The sequence below is a fragment of the Marmota flaviventris genome, chromosome 11 (assembly GCF_047511675.1).
Source record: "Marmota flaviventris isolate mMarFla1 chromosome 11, mMarFla1.hap1, whole genome shotgun sequence".
In the NCBI taxonomy this organism is placed as follows: Eukaryota; Metazoa; Chordata; class Mammalia; order Rodentia; family Sciuridae; genus Marmota; species Marmota flaviventris.
In genome coordinates, this window is record NC_092508.1 from 25,924,703 (window position 1) to 25,942,492 (window position 17,790).

At 34.4% G+C, this 17,790-nt stretch overlaps 1 protein-coding gene and 1 pseudogene across 4 annotated transcripts in view; one reads left to right on the forward strand and one right to left on the reverse strand.

Moving 5' to 3' along the window:
• Kansl1l (KAT8 regulatory NSL complex subunit 1 like) overlaps positions 1-17,790 on the forward strand; it is a 132,038-nt gene that overhangs the window by 6,281 nt on the left and 107,967 nt on the right. For 3 of the 4 annotated variants that reach the window (XM_027941646.2, XM_071618845.1, XM_071618843.1), the window contains exon 2: positions 8,468-9,584. In XM_027941646.2, the coding sequence (XP_027797447.1) occupies positions 8,497-9,584 (1,088 nt within the window). In that variant the 5' untranslated portion in view covers positions 8,468-8,496. Of the gene's footprint in view, positions 1-5,384; positions 5,405-8,467; positions 9,585-17,790 lie in introns of those variants that run through there. The other variant, XM_071618844.1, reaches the window with a different exon arrangement.
• Positions 4,035-4,702, reverse strand: LOC114097691 (tropomyosin alpha-3 chain pseudogene; annotated as a pseudogene).

The following is a 17,790-nucleotide window of genomic DNA, read 5'->3' on the forward strand; positions in this document are numbered from 1 at the left end:
TTACAGAATATCCAGAGTAATTTTTAAAAAGTCACCTCATACCAAATTCCCTCATATAAATCTCTAGTAGCTTTTCTTTGACTTATATAAAATGTTTCTAAACAGATATAGTCTTTTTCATCTCTGCTGTTATTTCCTATTACTCTCTCTGGTTCCTTATGTTCCACAAACGCACCAAGTTTATTCCTGTCTTAAAGCTTTCTATTATTTTTTTCATTGGAAGGGACATATCACAAATCTTGTTATATTGTTACTGTCATTTTAGAGAAGATGTTAACCAGAGAGAGGCCTGCCTTCTACAAATCTAAACTTACCCCTACCCCAAAGTAATCTTGTGCAATACTTTAATTTTCATAAAGCACTTATGAAACCCTGTTTACTTGATATTTCCTTATTTACTCATTCTGTAGGTACCATTTGCTTGAATGTTAAGCTCTGTGAGGGTAGAAACCTTATTTGTCACATTCACTACTCTTGTTCTAGTAGGGTAGTCACATGTTGCTCAGAAAATATGTATTAACTGATGCATGGTTTTAGATTGAATATATGTTAAATGAAGATTAGAATCTAGCTTCTGCCAACAGTAGATAAAATTATTTAAATATTATGACTTAATGTTGCTTTTTTCCACTTCTCTTAAAAATTAACTGGCTTATCTACATAGTTTGTGCATTTTTATTTTTAAAAAGATGAAATAGTTTTTCAGCTGTCATTTATAAGTACTTCTTTATAAATAATATGTTGTGGTATGGATAGTTCTAATACCTCAGATTAAAACCAGATGGCTTTATTTGTAGCTAGTTATTTTCATTGCCTTTTAAAAATTTGGCTTCTGAAATACTGAAGGCACATTTCAGTGCTGTGGAAGAATTGTAATCATGGAATACAGCTTATGGAACTAATGGATATCATTTTGAAGTGAATTTACAGAATTACTCACTATTTTATGCTTTTCAAATTAGTATTCCTTGTGTATTCTGCCTCTTACTAGTTGTCCTTTATGTGTATAAATGAAATAATACTCAGTTAAGAATAAGTACAATTTAAACTGTAGTAGTCAAAACCATTACTCAGTTTATCTGAATCACGCACTCAGTGATTTTCAGTAGTATACGCATTTAATTTCCACTAACTCCTGAACGTATATCTTCTGGAAATATATGCCAAAGGCTTCTAAACTTCTGTTTGAAATAATTGAAAAGTTTATTTACCATTTAATTTTGAGGAAGTTCAAATTATTGATTTTTTTTCTTTTCTAAATAATGTTTTTTGTGTCATATCCAAAAAAATCTTTGCCTAACTCAAAATTACACACTTTCTTCTTTTTTTCCCCCTGGAAGTTTTATAGTTTTGGGTTTTACATATAGGCTCATGATTCATTCTGATGGAGCTGATGATTTTCATACAAAGTAAAAAGTATGTGTTAAGGTTTATTTTAGTTTATTTTATTCTATTTTGTATATGGATGTCTATATTTCAGAACTATTTGTTAAAAAGAGAGACAAATCTTTCTATACTGCATTACAAAATTTAAAAAAATCACTTGACCATACATATGTGGCCTTTGGACAGTGCAACACTGTCCTTTAGTATAAGTTGTTAGATAGTGTGAATCCTTCAGTTTTGTTCTTGTTCAGAATTGTTTTGGTTATTCTGTTTCCTTTGACTTTTTATATTAATCTTTGAAGTAACATTGATATAGCAGGAAATTCTGCCAAAATTTAATTGAGAGTTTTTAATCTCACAGATTAGTTTGTAGAGAATTAATACCATAACAGTATTGAACAGATTAATCCATGAATACAATGTGTTGTTTCATGTCTTTAGGGCACCTCAATATTTTTCATTGGTGTTTTTAATTTTTCAGTATATAGATAATTCACACATTTTGTTAGATTTATGTCTGAAATTTGTTTGTTTTGTTTTGTTGATGCTGGGGATTGAACCTAGGGACTCATGCATACTAAACTCTACCACTGAACTACACCCCTATTCCTTGTTTGAGGTATTAGGATTATTATTGTTTGGGAAGATTATGGAATTATTAATGTTTTTAAAGTATTTCTAGTTTCTCATTTTTAGTATATAGAAATATAAATGATTTTGTATGTTGATCTTCTGTTTCTTATTAAGCTCATTAGTTCTAGGCTTGTTTTTGTTTTTTTATTTTCCTTATGATGTTATCTATGAGTAGAGACAGTTTTACTTATTTTCTAATCTGTATGCCTTTTATTTCTTTTGTTGCCCTATTGCACTTATTAGGACCTCTAGTATAATATTGAATATGAATTTTGAGAACATGCACTTTGCTTCATTCCTAATCTTAGCGAAAAATAATCCGTTCTTTTACTATTTAATTATGATCTGAAGTACATTCTTCTTCTTCTTCTTCTTTTTTTTTTCGTGGTGCTGGGTTTTTTACCCAAGGCCTGTGCATGCTAGCCAAGTACTCCAAGCACTCTACCACTAACTATATCTTCAACTCTGTGTAGGTGCTTTTTACCCGGTTAAGGAATTCCTCTCTTGTTGATTGATTGAGTTCCCCCCACCCCCACCAAGGAATGGATATTGAAGTCTAATGCTTTTTATCTATTTTTTATTTATTTCTTATTTTGGAGAGACTGGTTCTTTATTTCAAAAAGACACTTGCCAATATTCAGTATCAAAACAGTTCCACTGTTGTTTCTCTTTCTCCCTGCTGGCCCCAAAGAGACCATAACAAAGGAGAGTACATTTTAAGCCAATAAGCTGCAGGATGTACACCTAACAGACCTTACAGAAACTTCATCTAGAAGTGGGGATTGGGTTGGGAAAGAAACTGAAAGATCAGCACACTGCCAGCCCAGACTATAGACTCTCATAGCCAGATGGGGTGGCCACGTGCCCCAACCTCAAAGATGCAAAGTTTCAAAATAATATAAAATTTAAAAAGTTTTGAACATAAGCTATTCGAGATTTTCCAGCACTGACTGATACAAAGCACAATGAGATGGCACTTTTAGATAGAGCAGCTTCAGACCCAGAAAAGGGCGATGAGATGAGTTTTATGTGGCTAAATCAGTGGCAAAAACATAATTTTCTTTTTTTTTCAAGGAGGCAGGAGAGCAATTAAGTGGTCACCACAAAATTAAGGGGTCCATGATTCATTCTGTGAACACTTGGGAAGCTGATAGAGATAGAGAAAAAATTTGGTCTTGGAGCTAAGAATATGGTTCAGTGGTAGAGCATTAGCTGAACATGCAGGAGGCCCTGGGTTCAATCTCCAGCACCACAAAAAACAAAAAGTCTCAGAGGTCTCACCATGTTAATTTGGTCATTTCTGATGAAAAAAAAAAAAAAAAAAAAAAGAATAAAGTCGTCTAAAGATACCTTAAAGCTAAAAAAAAAACCTGAATAGCAAGGTTTTTGTTTTTTGGCTAACTCCTTGGAATCACCTTTCTGGTTCCGCTGGTACTTTGCAAAGAGCAGTGAGGTTTCCCATAGTAAACTGTTTGGCTCTGTTTGGCTTTCAGTAAGGCAGGTCCATTCCTCTTTTCCTCCTCTATGGAGAGAGCAATAGGGATTAGGCTGGAAAGTTACCTTCCAAAAGTGAGAAGGGAATTAGATTGCTGTTTCAGAGCTATGAAATTATTTGGAATGTTTTACAAGTGGCTACTGTAACAGGTAATCACAAAATGTGTACATCACAACAAACTTTTAAAGACACTTTGCCTTGTGCTCACATTCCCTTAAATGCTGTTCCCAAAAGTGGTCAGCCTCTAGCCCAGCTGGAATCTCTGGGAAGAAGCAGAGACAGTTTGGTGAAAAATACAAGGGGTTGGGGGTAAAGGGGATGTTGAAAGGAGAAAGCGGCCTTCCAGTTAAAAAATCAGCCTTCAGTTTCAAGGGCAGCTTCAGGCTGGCTGGCCTCAGGCAGAGTCAGGGTCAGAGGGAGGAGCAGCAACAGGGCGGGACTGGGGAGCTCAACATCTCCTTCAGGTTGAACAGAGTCTGGTCCAGCATGTACAGAGGTGCTCCTCTTTAGTGCATTTCAGCTAATCTTCCAAATCATCAATTGTCTTTTCCAGTTAGGCTATGGATCTCTGCAAATTCAGCACGGGTCTCTGCCTCCTTGAATTATCAGTGAGAATCTTTATTTCTTCCTGGTATTTGTCTTTTATTAAGAGTAGTTTTCTTCAGCAGCATTCAGACACTTCAGGTTCTGTTCCATCAGTCTGATCTGCTCATCCATCTCTCAACAACTGGACTGTGCTAGCTCAGCTCATTCCTCTGTGCATTCCAAGTCTCCTTCAGTGATCACTAACTTGGGAGCCACCTCTTCATATTTCCTATCTGCTTCTTCTGCAATGTGCTTAGCTTCTTTGAGTTGATTTCTTGGAGTTCCATGTTTTCTTCATCTTTTAGGGCCTGGTTTTAAATAACCTTCATACCTTGCTCGCTCACATCAGCAGCTTTTTCTGCTTCCTCCAGCCTTTGCAGGGCAGTAGCTAGGCATTCTTGAGCTTGGTCCAGCTCCTCTTGAACCAGTTGGATCCTGCAGTTCAAGGAGGGTACCTCAGCCTTAGCCTGTTTGTTCCTGGGCCCGCCTTTGTCCCTCAACTTCCCATTGGAGGCACTCAGCCCTCTCTTCAGCATCATCTGATTGCTGCTGCAGAACCTGGATCTTGCGCTTCACCCCCTCCATGGTGGTGATCCCGGCCATAGTTTCCACCCAGTCCCTTCTCCATATCTGCCTTCTGCCTCCTCCGCTCCACGTTGTAGCCGCTTCTCTGTCTAATGCTTTTTTATGCATCTATTGAGATCATGTATTTTTAAATTTTTTTTAATAAGGTGAATTTCAGTGATGATTTAAAAAGCTCTACTTAGTTTTGAAATATTATCCTTTTTATATATTGCTATGTTTATACATTTATTTAAAAATAGTAATTAGAATTAGTAAATTCTGAAACATTTTAATAATTCAGTCAACAAATTCATGAATTACTGTGTACCAGGCATTATTCTAGAATGCTGAACAAAACTGTCCTTAAATTATATTCCCTTTGTGCAATATAATACAATGTAAGGTAGTGATGCTGCTAGAAGAGAATGTACTAGAAGAGAATGGAGAGTCATGAAGTGAGGAGTTCAAGTTATTTTAAATATATTGATCAGGGAAAGACTTTAATGAGGTGACCTTAGAGCAGAAACATGAATGAAGTGAGGGAGGTAGCCATCTTATTTGTAGAAAAATAATAATTATTTCAGTCTGAGAGGATAGCAGGCATAGTCACTGAGTCAGAGGGTTGTATTTCAAGATTAGCACAAAAGCCAGTGTTTCTGGAGTTTTATATAGTAATCCATGGAGAGAAGTAGAAGATGATATAGTCAGAAACCTAATAATCTTAAAACTTTGTAGGCCATGGTAAGCATAACTTTGGATTTTATTCTAAGTATAGTGGCAACTACGCATTTATTCACCAGACATTTATTGAGTACCTGATATACGTCAGATATTTGTTTATATTGGGGATACAGTAGTTCTTAAAATAGTAAAAGATCTAAGCCTTCCGAGAGCTTGTAAGTGTTACTGAAAAGTATATATAATATGAAGGTAACCAGAAGTGATAGTTTCAAATATTCATTTGGGAAACATTGTTATATACAATGATTATGTATCTAAACAATTGGAATAAATCCACTTACATTTTATGCTCAATACATGAAGGAGACATACCTATTTTCATGGGCTTCTTTTGATTGCAAATTATAGAGACTTATTGCAGACTAGGATTTTTTTTTTTTTTAAATAAGGATACACGTAGGAATAGGGTATAGAAGGACTTCATAGAAATCCTAGAATTGGGGCTGTGATATGTAGGGGCCTTTCAGAGTCTAGAACCTAAAATTTTACATTGATAAACAAGTGAATTGGTTATCTGTTGCTATGTAACAATATCAAAATTTAGTGGCTTAAAACGTTTATAGTTTTTGGGATTTGGGAATCTAGACTTAGCTGGGTGCCTCTGGTTCAGTCTTTCTGACCAGGTTGCAATCAAGGTGTTGGCAGGAGCAGCAGTCATCTCAGGGCTTGACTGGGGAAGGATCTACTTCTCAGATCGCTTACATGGCTATTGGCCAGAGAGATATCATTTCTTTGTCATGTGTATCTTTACAGCTCAGAGAATGGCAGCTAGCTTCCTTGAGTGAGAAAAGGTAACAAGATGGAAGCCACAGTTTCTTTGTAACCTAATCTCTTGAAGTCATATCCCATCATTACTATTGTATTCACTCATTAGAAGTGAGTCACTAAATTCAGTCCATACTAGAGGGGATTACACAAAGGCATGAATGCCAGAAGGTGGGGATTAGGGTCATTTTGGAAGTTGCTTATCATATCAATTAAGCCATATATATGTGTGTGTGTGTGTGTGTGTATAAGCATATATATACATACATACACACACCACATGTATAATTTTATTCTAGTTCTCTACCATAAATGGACCTTAGCCACCCTTAATATTTTTTAAAATTTGTTTTTCTAATTTGTTATACATGACATCAGAATGCATTTCAATTCATAGTACACATATAGAGCACATTTTTTCATGTCTCTAGTTGTACACAAAGTGGAGTCACACCATTTGTGTCTTCATATGTGTACTTAAGGTAATGATGTCATTCCACCATCTTTCTTACTCCCATGCTCATTCCCTTTCTCTTCTTCCCCTTTGCCCTATCTAAAGTTCCTCCATTCCTCCCATGCCCCCCCCCATCCCCATTATGGATCAGAATCCTCATATCAGGGAAAACATTCAGCATTTGTTTTTTGGGATTGGCTTCCTTCACTTAGGATAAAATTCTCCAACTCCATCCATTTACCTGCAAATGCCATGATTTTATTCTCTTGATGCTGAATAATATTCCATTGGCCACACTTAATCTTGCATTCCTTTTCCCTCTCTTTTTGCTGTCATCTGTATTTCTTAACAATCTGTGTATCTTTTTTTTCTATTTCTTATTTTTAGTTTTTCCTAAGTGGTATTTTCACATTTGAAACATTTTTGTTAGGTGGTTAGATAACAGGAGCTCTTGCTTTGTTAACAATCTACATTTCTCACATTACTTTTGTAATTGAGTAAATGTTTAGTGACTATTTGGATGTCATCATCTGTGAAGTGCTTTCTTGCCCTATCCTTTACCCCATTTGTAGTTCTTTATATATCCTGGTAACTAATATTTTGTCTGTTGTATATGTTGTAGATATCTTCTTTTAGTCTATTACTTGCTTGACCTTGTTTGTGATTTTTTTTTTTTAATTAACAGAAATTTTTCTTTCTTGGTCATTTGTGATAGTTTTTATAAAATAATAAAAATGAAATATAGTTAAAGCTAGTATCTGGAGACACACAATATGAGAGTGTAGTAATAGATTATCTTTTGTGTTGAAACAAAAATTTTGGAGTATCATAGTTCCAAAGCATTAGCTATCTTTAAAAATTATGATTGCTAATAATGTAAAAAATTTTCCCTAATAGCCTTCATAATTTTTAATGGTACTATGTCACCTTTTTCTTTGAATCAGAAAATATGGTCTCAACTCTTCCTTTTGATAAAATCCAGTAAAAGTTATTTAATGAGAGGATTAATCATTAGTGATCATCTGGCATAATAACCAGTATTTTTCAGGCAAGAATAATGCCTTCTGCAATGATAACTGATGATTATTATTTGTGAATTGGGTAAAAATATTAGATACATTTTCAGGAATAATTTATAGATTTGTGTAGATTATATGAGTTCTGACTATCACATTTTTTATTTCCACATTTTTGCATTATTTTTAATAGCTATGAATTTATATGTTTTTATTTGAAGTTTGGTTCACTTAGGTCTTATGAACAAATTATTTAGTACATTTTAATTGTCATTATTACTGTTCAGGTTGTGGAGATTAAATTAAGAAATGGAGGTTTAGAGCAATTTATTTTACTTCATAAAAACGTAAAATTGATGCTTTTTGTCAAAATTATAGGACTGAATCACATTTTTAAGTATGATGAGATTCTGAGTTGGAATTTTTTTTCTTTGACTCTTACTAAACCTTGTCAAAAAATTGAATTCTGAAATGTAATCATATCCACAAGTACTTGTTGAACACTTGTTGTGATAGTGCAATTTATTTTTTTTGTGGTACAGTGCTGTGGGATGATACATGGCCTCATATATGCTAGACAAGTACTCTACCACCAAACTATACCCCTAACCTGATATTGTACAACTTTAATTGGAATTTTAGATATTAGGCCCCCAGTCACAGTGAATAATAGCTAATCCTTGTAATAATGTTGGAAGTTGGGAAATAAAGGACCTTGATTCAATTCACATTTTAATCAGAAACATCAAGAAAATGTTGCCCTTGGAAAAGTATAAGCATGAAAAATTTTTTCTAGATATTTGATAATTTATTTTTACATTATTTTAGGTTTCCAGTAATTATCTGCAGGGATCGCCATGACCCCAGCTCTGAGGGAAGCAACAGCAAAGGGTATCTGCTTTTCATCTTTGCCAAGTAACATGGAGTCTGACAAGATGCTATGCATGGAAGGTCCAAGAACTGTAGATGAAAAGCTAAAAGGAGACACTTTCTCTCAGATGCTGGGATTTCCAACTCCTGAACCTACTCTTAACACTAATTTTGTGAATTTAAAACATTTTGGCTCCACCCAGTCTTCAAAACATTATCAGACAGTTCTTTTAATGAGTTCTAATTCTACATTAAATAAATACAATGAGAATTACAAACAAAAGAAATCAGGGGAGCCCAACTGCAATAAGCTGAAAAACATACTGTGTAATGGCAGCAACATTCAGCTCAGTAAAATCTGCCATTCTCATTCTGAAGAATTCATCAAAAAGGAACCTCTATCAGATACCACAAGCCAGGGCATGAAAGATATACAAATTATTTTGGATTCAAATTTAACCAAAGACACTACTATAGATAAAGTACAATTGCAAAAGTGTAAATGGTACCAAAAGAATGCACTTCTGGATAAAGTTACTGATGCTGAAATTAAAAAGGGTTTATTGCACTGCATTCAAAAGAAAATTGGACCTGGCTACTCAAATGTGCCTATTAATTCCTCAGCTGCTGAGAAAGAGGAGGAAGTGAATGCTCGTTTACTCCACTGTGTAAGCAAACAGAAAATTTTACTTAGCCAGGCTAGAAGAACTCAGAAACATTTGCAGATGCTCCTGGCAAAGCATGTTGTTAAGCACTATGGTGAGCAAATGAAATTTTCTATGAAACATCAACTGCCCAAAGTGAATCTCTCTCATGAATCTACCACAGTTTTGGATAACAGTTTACCCAAATGCACTGAAATTAAGCCAGAAGTCAACATGTTGACTGCAGAGAATAAATTGTGGGATGATACAAAAAATGGCTTTGCTCGGTGTACAGCTACAGAAATCCAAAGATTTGCACTGTCTGCTACAGGGCTGTTGTCTCATGTTGAAGAGGGTCTGGATTCTGATGCAACTGATAGCAGCTCTGATGACGATTTGGATGAATATACCATTAGAAAAAATGTGGCAGTGTAAGTGCAAAATTATTATTAGACCTTTTTTTCTGTTCTGTGTATGGCAGCAGTTGTCTTGGTTTCAAGATATGTTAAAAGGAAATAGGCTTTCTAAAATCTTCATGCCATAATCTTTAATTTAAAAAACTTTGGTGAATTTTTAAAATGCTCCATTTGTTAAGCTATTGTGTGTGAGTCAGATCTGTGGAGGATTGGTTTCAGAACCTTCTGCAGATACCACACTCCAGGAATGCTCAAGTTCCTTATTTAAAAATGGTACAGTATATGTACCTATATACAGCCTGCTGTATACTTTAAATCATTTGTAGATTACATATAATCTACAATGTAAATGCCATATAAATAGTTGTCATATGCTTTGTTTAGGCCATAATGACAAGGGAAAAAGTGTACATACTCAGTACAGATGCAATTTTTTTTCTATATTTCCAATTTGTGATTGGTCGAATTGGCAAAAGTAGAACCTATACATATGGAGGTCTGACTGCACATACAGTTTAAAAATAAATTACTCAACTATTCTATCTAGAAAAAATAATATAATTAGTTAATATAATAGTAATAATATAATTAGTTATAAGTAAGCATTCTTTTTATTCTCAAATATAATAAGGTGTAAACTTTGCTTAAGTGATCTAGCCAATATAAATAGCTAAAACAAACAAACAAAAGTCAAGTCTGTACATAGACAACCTTCATTGACTGTTATCAGTTGAGAGTACTTGAAATTGACCTGCTATTTTTTTTTAACTATATTTTCATTGTATTCATAGTTTTCAGCTTTGTTCTTTACCAACTAAGTCAGTATTTGCTAGACTAAGAAAATGAAAACCAAATTATAATGTCAACTGTAAGATACCTATTGAATATTTACTATATGCTTGACACTAGAGATTAAGTTGTAGACAAAAATATTCACAGTATCTTTCCTCCTGAGTTTTTACATGAAACAAAACTATTTAGATTTTCTTTTAAATGCAGCCCCAAAATACCTTTAATTGTAACACCATGATAACATTTCAGAACAGCTGTAATAGAAATTTAAATTTCTTTGTCTATGATATCCAATAGGCACTTGCCTTGTGTTGGTATTGAGTTCTTGAAATTTGACCAGTGATACTGAAGGATTGAATTTTGAATATTATTTGACAATTTAAATTTAAATAGCCAGATCGAACATAGTTGTTATTATTTGGTACCTGGGATTGAACCCAGGGGTGCTTAACCACTCAACATTCCCAGCTCTTTTTTAACTTTTTATTTTGACACAGGATCTCACTAAGTTGTTTAGGGCCTCACTAAATGGTGACACTGACCTCCAAACATGATCCTTCTGCCTCAGCCTCCCAAGTTGCTGAGATTACAGGCAAGTGCCACTATGCCCAGCAGAACATAGCTTTTAATCTAGCTTTCAGGGAATCTGTTGATGCCACCAAATTGACGTGAATTACTGTGTGTATATGTGGCTTTTGGATGTAGAAAGTCCATCACTTTTTTACATTCTCACAAGTAAATGTAACTCATTGAATTAGAAGGCACTTTTTTACTAATAAGTATAAAGCAAGTTTTTATAATGAGAAAAGTAAGTAAAGCAAAGTGAGCATTTTAGTCTTTTGGTGTTCTGATATCATTGTGATGGAAATTTGCTTGAATGTGGGAGCCAGTAATGTTATTGAGCACAGGTTATTCTTTTGGCTGACATTGTGCTACTTATCTATGATATCTCAGTTCTTTCAACAACCCTGGGAAGTAATTGTTGGTATCCTGATTTCACTTAAGAAATAAATTCAGCATGGTTAAGTAATTTGCTCAAGGCCCAAAATCCAAATAAGTTGGTAGAGCCAGAATTTTGTCCATTTATGGGTGACTTTAAATCCATGTGTGTTTCTTTATACCATGCTGCTCTCTCAGCATTATATCATTGATTCTTACAGCTACAAGAATTTTTAGGCTCATGAGTTGAAAGAAGACTAAAAATTTGCTAATTTTATACTTAAAATACTTTTAAAATAATTTAGTTTAATGAAATTTAGTAGGTTAATATAAATATTTACCTTTTTGTTGTTTAGAACAGCTAAAAGCAAATTTACCTCCTTTAACTAGAAATAGAATTAAGAAAATTATATCTTCCCAAACTATTTCAACCTGTGATGCTATTTCTGTTAGTATTCTCTTTCATTTTCTTACAGCACTGCCATATAGTTTATCATCAAATCATGTTTTTTATATGGTTTATAAATGTATCTATTAGTCTTAATAATACAACCCCTATTAAGGGTAGAAATCAAATTTTTTACTTTTTGTTATTATTTATACTCCAAGCATAATGATTGGTTCGTCAACATTTTGTTTTAAAAAAGACTTACTTTTACTCCTTAAATTTAGTGAGAGAACACCGAGTTCAGACATTTATATAAAATATACATAAATGAGGAAATCTGATTATTGAAATATGTTTTAAAGAAAATATCAAACAATACATATTTTACCTTTATTTATCCTTTGGTACCAGGGATTGAATTCAGGGGCACACAACCACTGATCCACATCCCCAGCCCTTTTTTGTATTTTATTTAGAGACAGGGTCTCACCAAGTTGCTTACCGCCTGGCTTTTGCTCAGGCCACTTTGAACTCCTGATCCTCCTGCCTCAGCCCCCCAAGCCTCTGGAATTATAGGCCTGCACGACCGCGCCCAACATATTCTACTTTTCTTGTCTACTCTGCCATTTCTTTTGTTTTTGAGGAAAAGTGAAGTAAAGTAGCCTTTAAAAAATTGGATCTTGATCTGGAAATTTACTTTTCATACTTTATTTTTTCCCATGATCGACTGGAGAAGTTTTGAGAACTCTGAAATAGTCAATAAGAAATTTCATAACAACTTATAGCCTCTTAAGTTATTGACCTTTTAATATTATGATGAGTTGATTATTAAAGCTCATATCTTTATTTCAGTAAGTCAAAGACTTTGTTCTAAAGTCAAACTCATCTAATAGATTTTTTATTTAACTAATACTAAATTCATAAAACTCTTTGAATTTTCTAATTCATTGACTTATTTGATAATTGTTTAGTTTTTTGTTTTTGCTACTCAAAATCTGTCCCAACATTTATTTATTTCATATACCTTACCATATATTTGTTTTGAATATTTTTACTTACAATAATAGGTATCTTGTGAGAAAGATTGTTTTTAAGTATTTAATTAATTTTGAAGTTAACTGAATTTGACAGCAAATAACAGGACTTTAATCATTTCTTTTGATATAAGTATAAAAATAGTATCTGTTTTATTTAAATTGGAGTTAATCAGTTTGATTTCAGGTTACTAAATTCATTTTTAATTTATAACATCACGTTAAGTTTATTTTTTCTTATTGTTATTTTTTACATTGCTGGGAACTCAGTTTTCAAATATAGATGAATATTTTTAACACAAGGTTTGGAATTAAACCTTAAACATAAAATTAGAGTAAAAAGATTCATTTTACCTTCTATTTTTCTTTGGCTCTATAGTCCTGATAGGAAAAAACAGTTTCCTTCACTTTAATCAAGAAATTACCTGTGAAGGAGTGTACTTGTTTGCTTTTTGTTTGTTCTTTTTCTTTTCTTGCCGGGGGCGAGGGGGGGGCGGTATTGGATAGCACTTATATTGCCATTACCATTTTTGTTTTAAGTATACATTTTATTTGCCACTTTTACTTTCCCTCCTAAGATGGAGGCAGTGGATAAATTCATAATGACACTACTTGATAGACTTTAAAAATAACTTCTGATTGAGAGGCTAGTGTGCATTAAAAGTTAAAAAAAACGTTGATTTCAGAAAGGATGATGGGGGATTTAATTTTTGTGGGTTTGCAATATGAATGGAATCTTTCCCTTCATTTTTACTTTTTGAATAAGTGAAGAGCTCAGGTTTTGGAAATAATTGTGTTACAATTATGATCCTAAGTATGGTTACTCTTAACTTTCTGATTCAGGTTCCTCTTCTTTGGGCTATGATAAAGAGTTTTGGAGATAATTAGGTGAAATATTAAATATAAGGTAATAATAAGACATTGATAAGACAGCCAATGAAGAGTTATTATCAAACAATTTACTACTGAGAAAGCTTATCTGGAGCTTAATATTGCTGGGAGAAACTTGGGGAGTTAGTGTAAATAAGGAGCAGGGATAGTTTTATACCAGTTATCATCAGTTATTGATTGTAGGTGCTCTTGGTAGCATCAGTTTCCTCGCACTTCTGTTCTGCTACTTGGGTAGGGTTGGCAAAGCAGTGTCCAGCAACAACAAAAAAGAAGCCCTCAATCAAAGTAATGCAGGTGCTGGCAGTTGGAAGTCAGGCTTGTGTTTACTGGTTAAATTTGAGGTGACATGGTTGGGTCACTGGCAAGAGCCTATTACAATTATTTCTTATTTGCTTAGTAAATTCTTAGAATTCTGGTATTTCTTTTCTTTGGGGGAATAATGATCAGTTGCTTTCTTCTAGAGTATGTATTTGGAGAAACTTGCAGATTTTGATATAGGAATGTTTTGATTCTCCAAATTTGTAGAAAAGGAAGAAATATGTCTCCTTGTGTATTCCAGGAATCCTGTCAATGTCTTCCAAATCCCATAATTGAACTACCTCAGAGGTTGAGTGCAAAATACCTCATCATTTCCCCAAATGGTCTCCATATATTACAATTTTCTTTGATTTTTTTTTTAAGTTTAGGTATATAATTTGGTACACTTGATAAATTCTTTTTTAACAGATTAAGGCACTGACAAAGAAAGGAGACTGTTGATGTTTAGTTGTTGATGTTTTCTTAGAGCTGTTGGGTGACATCGGGCTGAAAGACAGGAAAGAACAAGCAACATTTTGTAGATCCACAGAAATGAATATTCAGGTTTGTTACTGATTTCCTATTTTGGCCAAAGGAAAGGAAAAGCAAAGAACAACAACAAAACTAAATAGCCAGGTGATCTAGTATTTCCTTTTGGGGTAAATAGACCAATAACATTCCATGAATACGTTGCAAACCAGAGAATTCTTGTATTTATATAATGCAAAGTTTAGAAATTGTTTTTATAGTCATGATGTTTTTTGTTCTATATACTTCTGAAATAGATAAGTTTGATTTTATTTGTTTTACTTGCAAGGAGAACAGTGAAAAGGTTGAATAAAATGCCATGCTAGAGAATTTTCAATATTATTTGAACGAAGAAACTTCCTTTTTTTGGGAGGAGAAGCAGAAGGGAAGAACTTCAGAACTATTTGGGAAGTGGATTAATAGCTAAAAAATGATATACTGTGGCATGTGGACATCTTTGAGGAAAGTAATATTTCAATTAAAATAAACTCATTTGTTTTTAAAAAGGCATTTTTTTCCAGGTAATTTTGTGATCTTAGTTAATGTTTACTGGATTTGCTTGATGTTATAAAGTTAGTGAATAACAGAGCTGGAATTTCAGCCTAAGTCTTCCATCTCCAGGTTTTTAGGATATATTACTATAACTAAATACTTTAGCTTGCTTGCTTAGGCTGAAGTTATTGACCAAAGTATTTTCAACATCGAATCCAAACCAAAGCCCAAAAAGTATTAATTTCTTTCAACTGGCAAAGAAAAATGAAGGTATTATTATAAAGTTGGAATTTTTTACTAAAAAAGTATGTCATTGTTTGTATATATATATATATATATATATATATATATATATATATATATATATATATATACGAATTTCTTTAAACTTTGCTCTAAATCCCAACCTACTCAACACATTTGAAGATGACCAAGTCAAGTAATTGTTTTGATTGCTTTGATTTTCACATGATGAGAGAGGTGGATAAATTCATCTTTTTGGTACATGTCTTAAAAAACTAATGCACATAATTTTCCTTGAGATTGCTATATAATATGTATTACTTAAAAGCTTTGTACACCTTCAGTTTTAAGATATAAACCAACCACCTTCTTAGAAGAAACAAAATGATAGTTATGTCCTGTATTGGAAAATGTATTGGTAAAGCCATTTTGGAGTGGTTATACAAGTTATAATTTTATTTCTCAGGAAGAAATGATGATCCTTGTTTTCATAATTTTTACAAAAGAGCACAGATCAGGAGAGAGCTGTCAGCTATCTAGATGGCATAGGAGATACAAGCCTTCATCCCACCCACCACAAAAAAATATACAAAATAGTCATCTATACATGAATGAAAATAGCTTTGGGAGGACTCAGGGATCCAAGTAAGAACCTGTAGCAACATGATAGAGGGAAAACAAACAAAAAAGCAGAAACTTCACAGAAAGAATAGCTGAGGAGACTGGCATACCTGAGACATCTGGAGAGAGAGAAACTAAGAATAAAACCAGGGGCTGTTTGTATCAAGCATGTGGTAAGTGCCACTGTAGTCACCAGTAGCCTTTCCTGCAGACTACAGCACCATATTTTACCACTAGGATAATTAACAGCCATCATCATTGGAGATCCTCTGGGAGGGAGATGTTGTTCTTCCCTGCCCAACAAGAAGATGGAGCTACTCTTGTGGCCACATCAGGATTAGATCTGCCACTGTCCCAACCCCATGCACGCTTTTTACTCTGGAACTTTAACAGCTCCTCATATGCCCAAATACTAGACTCTGGCTCTGTGGCTGCTCTACCTATCTCCACATTCCATATTTTGGGCTTATAGCTATACCATGTGTACCCTTGACTCAAACACTAGAGTCACTGATGTTGCATGCTAGCCCCACCATAAGCTTTGGAGCCTAGGTTGCTCTGTGTTCACCTGTGCTACAGAGATCAGCTTTGTTGCCACCCTGTGAGCTCCTGTGCCTCTGACATCTGAGCCACCATTACAGTGTACACTTCAGTACATCTGTAGCTCCTTGTGTGACTGTACTTCAGAAACCAACACCACTGTCACTGTGAGCACCCTGGGCCCTGGAGCTGTGCTTTCTTTGTGCTCCAGATATTGATTTTGCTACCACAGTGAGTAGGCCTGTGTTCCAGTCCTCAGAGTCACTGTAGTTCTCCAGGTACTGATGCTCCAGATCCCAGTTCCTTGGCTGTTCCATAGCAGTCATATTTTGTACACTGTTACCACTGGAGCTGTGGGCGTGCTTGCACCCCAGACATAGATGCCACCTAGGTCCCAGACCCTGACCTTTATACATGCTCATGTTCTGTTCCCTAGCTCTGTGGCTACAGCACAGATGTCACATCAGACGTTGTTGTAAGCACTACTGCAAATATGCCTACAAGCTATACCCAGATCCAAGAGGGACCTCATTGGTTCTGACCTCCCAGGTGAAAAAGATCCTTGCAACCACTGAAACCCATGTGTAGAGTAGAAGAGGTGCTAGGTGTTGTGGCATATACCTGTAATCACAGAGACTTGGGAGGTTGAAGCAGGAGCATGGCAAGTTTGAGGCCAGCCTTGGCAACTTAGTGAAACCCTGCCTCAAAATAAGGAAGGCTGGAGATGTAGCACAGTAGTAAAGGCCCCTGGGTTCAATTTTCAATACTAGGAAAAAAAAAAAAAAAGGAAGAGATGACTGCTCCTTCAGATATACAGATATCAGTACAATGAGAAACATGTAAAAACTGAAAAAACATTATGCCACTAAAGGAATACAATAATTTTCCAGTAACTGACCCCAAATGAGAAAATGGATGAATTGCTTGACATAGAATTCAAAATAGTTGTTTTAAGGAAGCTCAGCAAACTACAAGAGAATGCAGTCAACTCAACAAAATCAAGAAAATAATACCTGAATGAAACAAGAAATAAAAGAATCAATTCTGGAGCTGAAAAATTCAATGGGGAAAAAGGAAAAAATGCAAGAGAGCATCATCAGTAGAACTGATCAAGCAGAAGAAAGAATCTATGAACTCAATGACAGATTATTTGAAGAAAATTCAGTTTTAGGAGAAAGAAAAGGAATAAAGCCTTCAGGATTTATGGGACATGCTCAGTGGAGCAAAATTCATATTATAAGAAGAGAGAAGGAGTAGAAAGTGTTTTAAGGAAATTGTGACTGAAAACTTTTCAAATCTGGGGAACGACTACACGTATAGAAAGATAAAAGGTCTCCAGTCATATTCAAAGAAAACTACACCAAAACATAATCTTGCTCTTAAAAATCACAGACTCACACTTGTAAGCAGCAGGAGAAAATTCTTCACATAAATGCAAGGTGACTTTTCATCAAAT